The 10,887-nt window shown below is 40.8% G+C and overlaps 1 protein-coding gene across 1 annotated transcript; it reads right to left on the bottom strand.

The window, feature by feature from the left end:
• Positions 1-142: 142 nt before the first annotated feature.
• CHMP5 (charged multivesicular body protein 5) lies at positions 143-10,167 on the bottom strand. The gene is made up of 8 exons (XM_050326730.1): positions 10,009-10,167; positions 5,424-5,528; positions 4,653-4,699; positions 3,002-3,095; positions 2,850-2,921; positions 1,735-1,843; positions 1,236-1,348; positions 143-747 (listed from the first exon to the last, which is right to left on the bottom strand). The coding sequence occupies exons 1-8, from the start codon at positions 10,075-10,077 to the stop codon at positions 697-699; spliced, it is 660 nt and encodes a 219-aa protein (XP_050182687.1). The 5' UTR covers positions 10,078-10,167; the 3' UTR covers positions 143-696.
• Positions 10,168-10,887: the final 720 nt, after the last annotated feature.

Genomic DNA, 10,887 nt, shown 5'->3' with positions numbered 1-10,887 from the left:
GCCACCCCGGATGCTTTTGGGATCAGATCCAGTCCCCGCCTCTGGCAAATCCTTGTGCTGGTGCCACACAGTGCGCTGATAACCTGCCCCTGCCCCGTCTGCGAGACCCAATCGGTTACCAAAAACACCACACGGAGCGATCTGCTAATCTACGTGGTTTTATGTCTCCACAGAATACACAGAGTTAAACGACAACCCGATTTGGTACAGTTTTCTAGAAGGTTACAAGTACAATCGCATAAAAGTCTCGAGACCGCAGTAGTTTAAAAATTGCTTTGATTTATCAAATAAGCATAGTAACAAGGGAGCTATTTTACAGAGAGTAAGCAGCAACGTACAGTCTTAGTCTCAAGAAAGAGAAACATAATACAAAGTGAAAGTAAACCTCAGCTATCAACAGCCACCACTACTCTTCACGTTTTACTTTGTCCATAAGACACGGAAATCAAAACCTGTAAGACCGACTGCTTCCACCAAAGGGAATTGTGACGAGCTTTCCATTAACAGAGAAGTCAGTAATAGAACAACTCTCCTCAAAGAAAGAACACCACCAGCCATTCATATTGCATTCTAGGATGTAGTGATATTAAGGTTACACTGGAAGGACAAGCTCTCCAGGATTTAAAAAAAAAAAAAAAGGTTCTTAAAACAATTTGTAAAGTATAGTTCATTATATCCATTGTGCTTCTGAAACATTTATGTTGCGGGGATCTTTGGCAATCCAAATTCATCCACCAATACGCCATCCTGTAAGAAAGAAGAAGAATGGGTTAACAACTCTCTACCAACCAGAACGTTTCACAAACATTTCATTACCATTTCTATAAAGTTTCTATATCTGCAATTGCTACTGTGGGACAGTTGGAATCAAAGTGTACTTCCTCCGTACGAAGCTCCATTAAAGCCCCAAAAGCAAACATAGAGAAGACTCTCTTATGGTTTTAAGAATAACAATTACTAGAGTTGTAACGGTACACTTAAATTATATTTGCAGTCTGAAAATGTTTGATAGGAGTTACAAAATGCCATTTTAGTTCTTTTCTTTAAATATAATTAGGAGCATTCAGTACCCTGTATTCTGTCATATGTAGTATCCAAAATACATAAAACATCAAGCACTTTTTTTTTTTCCCAAAATATTAAGGGTCCCAAATATAAAGCAACGAACACAAATGTGATTAATTCAAAACAAACAAACAAAAATGTAACTTGCTTTTAAAAAGCAAAGGACTCACTTTGTTTTTTGTGTCTGTAGGAGTGACCTCTGGGATTGCTGGAGCAGATGCAGCTTCATCTAAGTAGGAATTGTCTTCATCAGCTAAAAGCTCATCACCTAAGGCATCCAGTTCTGAAAGTGAATTATGTTGGTTGAAAAATTATGCAAGGAATTCCTTTTGCAAAAGAAAAGCTGCTCACACAAAGAAACAAGGTTCATAGTGAATGCTTACATTCAGACTCATTTAGCATTAGTCATCGATAGGAAATACACACATACATACACACACACACTAGAGAGAACCTCCTTCCCTGCCTTGCAGCATTCCATTGGTATCTCACGTTTGCCTCATGCTCTTGTTACTGCTCTTAAAGGAAATGCAGCTTTAATGTTTAAAAAAGGCAATTTTTAAAAAAACACATTTAAAGCATTTGATTTACCAAATTAAAACTCACTGTATGACAGTATGATGATTTTTACATTCAGTAATGTAAAAAATCATCCTCTCCTTTCCTCACCTGCTTCCAAATCATCTTCATCAATATCTGGTGTTCCATAGCTACGACTCAGTGCCTCCTGAACTTCATTGGCTTCTTCCATCATATCCTCCAACTGATCTTGTATGTCCTGAAGCAAGAATCAGTTTTAGTTGGTCCATATTTAACCAAATTCTGTTCAGTAATTCCAACATACAAAGCACTCAATTCTTGTACTGCATAAACCATTTTTTGAAGCAGCATTAAGAAAAGTCAAGGCACATGCATTCAGTGCTAACGTGGCTTTAACTACAATTAAAATTATAATTTTAATTATAGGTAGAAAAAGAGGAACCTTGAAACATCTCTGCAAAATCTATTTGTTTGAAGTATTCTTCAGGGAAAACTGAAAACCTGTAATAAATGACCCGGTCCACCATTATCTTGAAAAGCAGAAAAGGTATCAAATCTAGATCAATTAAATCTACCATCTGGAAAATAAGCACAATAAACTGTGCCACAGCAAAATTTAGAAGATACTTTAGCACATTTATTGGCACTGTACTTGGGTACAAGTAAGGAAAAAATAGTTGCCTAAAGATTTACAATGCAAGCAACATAACAGCACATGAAAGAGAACTTGAAGGAATTCTGCACTGGTATTGGATAAGAGCAGCATATTTGAAATTATATTTAAAGGCCTTATCGGCGGGATATGCATTTTCTGACGTCAAGGCCAGGCCTTGCTGACCTCTTGAAATGACATTTTTTGTTTGATTAGTGGTTTTTTGGTTTTAGGTTTTGGTCTTTTTAATCAGGCACTTTCTTAAACTGGGGGAATAAAGCACTAATCTGCACGGGAGGAAAAAAAAAAAGGACAAGAAAACCATAGCAGGAAGTATCCACTAAAAATTTATGCTGAAGTGCAGAGGAGAGGAAGGGAGAGTTTAAAGATTAGCTCAGCGAGGAAACAATAATCAGTACAATAAGGCCAACAAGTGATTACGTAGTACTAGAAAAATTAGGAAGGAATTACGATGGTGGTCCCATAAAAAAAGCCAACTAAAATAGTCAGCTTACCTTCAAGTTAATAGTCCACTCACCACTATTTTAGTACATTATTTCTGTTCTTTAATCATTTAACTGTAGAAGCTCACCTCAATTTGATCAATCTTGACTTGCTTGTAAGCTTTCTTCATTTCTTTCACCCCCAGTTTCATTGCATCCACCTAAAGGAGAGTCAGACCACAGGCTTGTATCTGATGTAGCACACACAAATTAAACAAGTGTGAGATTAATATACTGGTACCGTTGTCTTTGTATCCTTCAGTGCCTGAATGGTGTAATTAGCTTGTTCCATATTAAAAGACTGCTGTGACAGATTATCCCTCTGTTGTTCATACCTGTTAAAAACAATGCAAATAAATGGCTTTAAAACACCAGACTAATTATTACCACAAACATTCTTAATTAAAAAAAAAACCCAACTGAAAAATCATCATCAGTAGTCTAAACATGGGAACAGATTTGGGGTGGGTTTCATTTATTATAAACAACTGTAGAATAAACAGCTTCATAAAAATCTGGCCATTTTGTGTTTTTGAAGCTGACAAAGCTATTCCTGAACTAAGCTTCTGTTTTAACTGACAGCAACACCAAATTTGCCTAGGAGTAGGTGAGAGTACAGCAGGAGTTTAATCACCATAAGCTTGGCATGCGTGCCATGCTTACTAATGCTCTAAGCAGAATGGAAGAGTTGCCAGGTTATCCAAACCACAATGGCTCTGCACTGGAGCTTTGCAGGGCAGGGAGGAGGGGGAGGATAGGGAACCAACAGGAAACCATTAAGGCTAACCAAAAACAAAAGGGAGATTTCAAAAAGCAATAAACCATCCTTCTCCAAGGTAAACTTGTATTAAATCAGGAATGTAAACTACGTAAGTTAAGCAAAAGAACAAAAGCATAAAAATGAACAATGAGCCCTTCAAACATCCAAAGCGGGAGGTCTGCAAGACAAGGATGATCCAAATACAAAACCTTCTGGACAACTATTGGCTAAATGCATTACTGTTCAACAAGATGGAAAAGAGATGACTGAGGGATATGACAATAGCCTATTATGAAGGGCCTGGTGACTGTAAATAGAGGAACAACTAGCAAGGAAGATTAACAGGCAGCATAGTCAAAATACAGAAACAAAAACCCCAAAACCTAAACCACAGAATCAAGTCCCCCTCACAACATCTAACTAAACTATTGCATTTCATGCCATATGATATTTTGGATGGTAAGAGCTCACAAATACTTAAGAAGTAATTGAGGAAATCTATAAAGGTACAATTTATCTGAAGGATATGAAATGCAAGATGATATGAGCTTTGGCTTTGGTTCAGATAGCATCTAAGATCTGCAGTTCACGGACTGTAAGATATTGCAATGAAACATTCCTGAATACTTGCTTTGTTCTGACATCCTTTCCTTTGGATCAGTTCAAGACACTTTTCAAAACAGTATACTAGACAAGACCAGAGCACAGGATCACCCAGCCTGTACATTTTGGTTTATTTGCATAAACACAATTACCTGTGCTACATCTGCTCAAGTCCTCAAGGGTGTCCACAGAGAATGGGTAAATTTCCAGTAAGCCAGAGCAAGGTCTTCAAGTACACAATTTACAGTAATCAATTAATTATATAAAATGAGGCAATCTCTCAGAATGTTTAGGAGCCAAACACAGCTATAATAATGAGCAGATTTCAGTCATCTACCAATACAAATTTATAGACTTATGTATAAATGCTGACACAAAATCTGTAAGGAGATGCTTCTGAAAGGCTTGTTCAGCATTTCTCTTAAAAGAATGCTCAGAAGAGTACTGGAAAGAGAAATGCAAGTGTACCACCCCTCCTTAAAGGAAAAAGGCTTTTATCAATTACAAGCTGAGAAAGGCTTCAACTTACATTCGCTTCTGCTTTAACACTCTCAGTGCTTTCTGCTTTACTGTATTCTGAAAGACACAATATTGTTACATTAGGAAAAATACCTGATTTTACACCTGATTAAACCTAATGCATCAGATTTATGGTTTCCAAAAGATTCCTCAGTTACTAGTGCCAAGAGTTTAACAACAGTCACATTCAGCATTTGTCCTGCATTAATGTTTAACCAAACAGGCGAGTACATGAAGCTTCTAAGAGAAAATACTTGCAATTTCTGGCTTTTGAATTATTTTTTCAATAAAAAGAATAAAAAAACAAGTTTAGTCCATCAGAACCATCTTTCATTAACACATTTTAATGGCCAGCATCAAATAATACTGCAACAGGTGCTTTAACAATACTGTTCATATCAGATATGTTTATTATCAGATGTATTTTGTATTGTAAGTTCATCCCCTTTAAAAATGCGTTGTCCTTCTCCCTTTAGGCAGACCTTTTTGTTTTGGCTGATGAACAAAACAGCCTCTCTGTCAGACTTAATTAACACAAGGAACGAGGCAAGCAAGTTACTTCTGACTGAGGAATTACATTACACTTTAGAAGAAATAAAAACCAATGAAAACACTATTCAAAGATGCATGTCTAATGAAAATAATCTTGCAGGATCTTATATCTCATCTGCAGGGCAAGATGCATTTCTAAGAACCTGACAAACTGGTTAAATCACTCCACTACATGACATGAAGTGTGAGTCACATCCTCTCATGCTTAAAGCCCACAGAAGATTCTTACCTTGGCAGGTCCCTCTCTCATCTTCTTCATTTGATCCTTATACTTCACTAGTTCTGCATCAAGCCTAGCGATTTTCTTGTCAATTGACTCAGCTCTGCTATCCACCTTTAATACATGACAGGGAAAACAAACAAAACAACATTCATCAAGGTTTTATTCAGGTATTGGACAACAAAATGAACAGTCTCAGTTTCATTATGTTTCTAACTGAATTGTTTCTTCACTCAGTGGTTTTATAAACAAGTGAAGTCTAGATTTTGCAGAGATTCCAAAACCAGAATCAAGTGGAACAACTTGTACAAGGAGCACAAGAAACGACACACTGAGGTTGCAGGAAGCTCTGCTGTTGTAACATGTTCTCATCATTTTGAGATGCTCCCTTGCAAACCCACTCAAATCAGGTCTCTATTTAACAATTTCTGATAACATTACAGTGCCAGGGACTAAACTGGAAAGGAAAAACATATAAGTGTACCGTGATAGCAGATAAGGGGGCAATGCAGAAGTGAAAGGGGCATGTTCAGCAAGGCTTGAGGTTTATTTTTGGTGGGCAGAGAACATTAATCCTTCAGAATGATATCTGGATTACGGGTTACAGCTAAGAAGCCGAGACTTAACCAGTTTTTCAAAGGTGCCTAACTGCTTCATCAGAGAGAGCTGCTGTTCCCATCACTTCCCACAGAGGGTCCCAGGACACAGCAGTTCCACCTGGTAGTTACTCTGAACTCTAATTGTGCTTTTGCTCTAAATCCCAACAGTAGTTTCACAGCTCAGTAAGAGACCCCCAGCAGCCAACTCTAACAGCCCTGGTGCAATGCATACCACAGAGCTGTCATTAGGGAAATATTTTAACCCTTCAGCATAAGAGGGTTAAAGATGACAACTACATAACCAAGAATGGGTATAGGTAATTCTAACAGCACACACAAATTCATAAAAAGCCTTCTTAACATGAACTGACTATCACAGCATTTCTCTGGAAACAACAGGATAAAGCTTATTCACTTCTCATTCCAAGGAGCCCCTCTAGGGATTAGAATACAATGACATTCCAATTATAGCTTGAGACTGATCAGTGCAAATTTACAATTCTGACTTGCTAATGCTGTGGCTAAGCACATACAATCATGTGGATTTTCATTCTGGTACTTCAGTGACCCTTCAAAAACTGTGCTCTATGACAGCAACATGCATTTGCCAGAGGCATCCTGAGCGGAATGTTTGGTATGATCACTTCACACAGGATATTAAATGTCTGGGCACAGCTGGCATTGAAAAATTTGTATTAAGCTTTCTATTATGCCAAATATTTCACTAATAGCGAGAAAGAGAGATATTTGCGATTTTGAAGCTGTTCTATGTTCAAAGCATAGCACCTCCTCAAGATCTTCACCAGCTAAATGCATCTTTGAGGTCAGCCTCCACAGGGGAAAAGAAGTTATTTGGTTTATTTATATAATGATTCATTTAACAAGTACTAGCAGGAAACTGAGAGAGAGCCTCCTACATCGATTAACTACGTAAAAATTTCACACAGGCATTACATGGGACTCCAGCTTTTAAAAATGAGACTGGACAGAAGAGGGGAGAATGGATCTAATTTATCCTGAAGAAAATTAGACTGTGTATTAGAACAGCTGCTGTATACTATTCACAAATAAGGCACATCAAGGTATATTAGAAGGGCCCCAACCTACACAAAAGAAAGTGACCCTGAATTTTAACACTTGTCACAACTTTTGTTCCTACGTTTTGTATTCACTACTCTGAGAAACCCTAGGTTTGGAGTGGTTTTTTCAAAGAAGAAAAAGTAAAAACACTACTAATGCCTCACTTCCTGATGCATCCTTCCTCCTACTGGTCTCATGACAGCTTTGAGTCATCTGACTGTACCCTGCCAGCAAGCATAAAAAAAACTACCATTAACTGCAATGAATTTCAGATATCTAAATTTGCCTACACAGGAAAACACATCCAAAACATAGGCATGATTACTGCCTAAGAGTTGTCTACATTTTTACCAAATGTTAACTATGAATATAAATTGTTAGTTACCAAATACAAAATTTCATAACTGCCATTTAAAGGCTAATTACCACTGAAGTAACATGGTAAGAGATTTCACAAAGCAATGTGACTCTTTCAAAAGGCAGAGCAAAACATGTCTAAGACAGAAGATACCACAGAACTGACATTATCTGAGCCTCCAAACTGCCAAATTTAACATGGCAAAGGAACAGTACAAGTTTTTTAATATCTCACACAACTCTCTTCAATAATAATTCACATGTAATTTAAGGAAAAAAATCTAATCATATCTGTAGTTCTGTAGCAGAAGCTATACTAGAGACTTCACCATACTGAAAATGAACTGAAAATACAGCAAGTCTTTCACAAATCAGATAGATTACTGCATATAACTTGGCACAAAAAGTTAATTCATAAGATTCAAACTTGAAAAAGGAAGCATGTTTCCCATGCTTACTAGTATACAGAGCAGTCTTAAATTTTAATTCCGTCCCCAGAAATTGAGAGGCATTGGAAAGGGGTGGTTTATAGACTTCCTGTGACGACACACCCCTAACAGGTATGCCTGCAGCCAGCCCCTCCTCCCTCAACAGCTGACCAACACAGGCTCTTGATTTCCTGTTTTAGAAATCACCCTGTAACTCATCACAGGTTGCCAAAGTCATCACATACCTAAAATAAACGCAAAATTCTGCTTTTCAGTTAACCTGCTGTCTTGCAGAGTCAAATTTTCAGACAATGAAGTTACAAACAACGAGAAGAGGATCAAAACTGCATTCAGACAGTGTTTTTGGGAAAAAATCCTAGCATTTCCTGGTGTTGCCAATCAAAACAGATGTTTAAATTACATTCTGATGAATCCCAAAAATCCAACAGAAATGAACAAGCTCTTAGTAGAAGACAACCTGCTGGCATACCTAAATTGTCTTTCGATTTGCTGCAACATTAGAAAACAGACATTAACTTGGCACTGGCAAAACCAGCATGAAAAATCTAACAGACTAATATGGGAGTTGATTGTTTTGAGGAAAACAAAGTTTCCTGGTCTTCAGCTGATAGTGCCAAAATGACAAATTTAAGTATTAACAACAGTATCTCAGATGTATTTTGGAGTTCAAGCCATCAAAGTGTTTACTGGTAACAGTGGGAAAGCTAATCCTGATTTTCAATCAGATAGTTTATTCATTGTTCTAACTAAACATATTTGGAGTTATGTTTGGGCTTAATACTGCTAAAAAGCAATACAGATTCTCTGCCAGTAAAATACAGTTACTGGGAAAAACACTATGACCACTTCTCTCCCTGCATCACCCACTGGCATACACAAGGGACCGATGTGTAGGCTTGTGTAGGCAGCACTGACAAATATTAATTAGGTATTTTACTTGGAGAATCTCTTCACTGGGTAGCAAAATAAATCTTCTGGGAGGAAAATTATGATTTTCCACAGAAATTTTTGTTGTCTGGTTCCAGTGACCTTTCACTGGACTTAGTTAACTACTGAGACAAATACTCAAGACCTCTGTGTTCTTTTTCACCTTTTAAAATTAGTTTACAACAGAAGGAGCTGCAAAAACATCCTACGGTTTTCTTCAAAAACTTTATAAAGTCAAAAAAAGACTATGAAATTACAAGACAAATCTTAAAACTCTTCCTTAATCCTCTTTTCAGCAGGCCAAGATTACAACAGTTGTAAAGTGTTCTGCCGTGTGTTTCCTCACCATTTCTTACTTGGTTATCTTGACCTTGTTTATCTGTCCATCTGCACACACCTTTGGTGACAACCCTACTTGCCCAAAAGAGTCAGAACACTCTTCATCCAAAGAATTCATCACAAGAGGGGATTATCCTCCCACCTTCTGTACTGGACAGAGAGACTGGTTTTCTTACTCCTGCCCCTGCCTTGCCAGAACTTGGCATGGCAGGAGTTATCTGGTGGAATCAGAGCAGTGAAGCCCTCAGATGGCAATACTGAAAATATCCACGAGGATGTAAGGAGAGCCATGCCTTACGTGCACATTGTGTGCCACCGCTTATGGGACGTGCTTCTACGGACAGGACACGAACACAGGCACAGGTGTAGATGCATACAAAGGTACACGCCAGTGTACAGGCAGGCTCTTGCACAGGTTCACACTAAAATACATGTGTGCGTGTATATATATATATACACACACATATATATGTACAAACGCGTTGCACCAAAACGCAGCCACGTATTTGTGCCCACTGAAAGAGTGTTCAAGGCCAGGCTGGACGACGCTCCGAGCCTTTAGCTGAAGGTGTCCCTACCTACGGCGGGGGGGCTGGAACTGGATGATCTTCAAGGTCCCTTCCAACCCGCGCCATTCTGCGGTTCTGTGACACACATACATTACCCAGGGACACACACACAGTGCCCACGCCAGCCGTGTCCCCACACACACAGACCCACGGCTGTGCACAGGAGCCGTCACACGGCCCCCCGCCGCTCCTGCCCCTCCCGAGGCGGCGGCCGGGCCGCGCAGCGCCCAGGCCGGCCCCGGCCCCCGGCGGGCGGCCCGGGGCGGGCACTCACCGTCCCGATGCAGTCGGTGAGGCTGGGCGGGGGCGCCTTCGGCTTCGCCTTGCCGAAGAAGCGGTTCATGGCAGCGGTGCCTCGGAGTCGCTCCCGGTGCCGGCCTCGCTCCCCGCCGACCCGGAACCCCCCAGCCGGCCCCGCCCCGCGGAGGGAGGGCCGCGGGAAGCAGGAAGGGCTGCGGGAAGCAGGAAGGGCCGTGGGAAGCAGGAAGGGCCGCGGGAAGCAGGAAGGGCCGCGGGAAGCAGGAAGGGCCGTGGGAAGCAAGAAGCGCTCTCCCGGCGGCGCCTCCCTGAGTGCCCGCCCCGCCCCGCTCCGCCGGCTGGCAGCGGGTGGCCACGGCCATCGGGGCTGTTCCGCACACGGAAACGCTTTTCTCCCTGCTGGGCTTGCACCGCCTGTTCGAGGCGCAGAATCATCCCGCTAGGCTCGGTTGATCTGATCTGCTACGAACGCCGTGAAAACGTGAAACAAAAGCGTTATCACAAAAGCGACTGTCCCCCTGTACTCAGCGCTGGTGAGGCCACGCGTCAAGTTCTGTGTCCAGTTCTGGGCCCCCTCAGTTTAGGAAGGACACTGAGGTGCTGGAGCAGGTCCAGAGAAGGGCAACAGAGCTGATGAAGGATCTGGAGTGCGTGTCCTATGAGGAGCAGCTGAGGGAGTTGGGGGTGTTTAAGCTGGAGAAGAGAAGGCTCAGGGGAGACCTTGTCACTCTCTACAACCACCTTAAAGGAGGTTGTAGCCAGGTGGAGGTTACTCTCCCAGGCAACGAGTGACAGGACAACCGGACATAGTCTTAAGCTGCACCAGGGGTGGTTTAGGGTGGACATCAGGAAGAATTTCTTCACTGAAAGCATGATTAGACATGGGAACGGACAG

The sequence above is a fragment of the Myiozetetes cayanensis genome, unplaced genomic scaffold, assembly GCF_022539395.1.
Source record: "Myiozetetes cayanensis isolate MyiCay16 unplaced genomic scaffold, myiCay2020 scf1, whole genome shotgun sequence".
Classification (NCBI taxonomy): domain Eukaryota; kingdom Metazoa; phylum Chordata; class Aves; order Passeriformes; family Tyrannidae; genus Myiozetetes; species Myiozetetes cayanensis.
The sequence above is the reverse complement of the archived record's forward strand: the minus strand, read 5'-3'. Positions and strand labels throughout refer to the sequence as shown.

What these genes read in the sequence shown, in the direction of transcription:
- CHMP5 (XM_050326730.1), bottom strand. Translation starts at nt 10,077, where the DNA reads ATGAACCGCTTCTTCGGCAAGGCGAAGCCGAAGGCGCCCCCGCCCAGC. An exon ending in TGAGAGAGGGACCTGCCAAG is followed by an intron (nt 4,700 to 5,423) that starts GTAAGAATCTTC and finishes TGTGTCTTTCAG; the next exon opens with AATACAGTAAAGCAGAAAGC. An exon ending in TGAAGGATACAAAGACAACG is followed by an intron (nt 2,922 to 3,001) that starts GTACCAGTATAT and finishes ACTCTCCTTTAG; the next exon opens with GTGGATGCAATGAAACTGGG.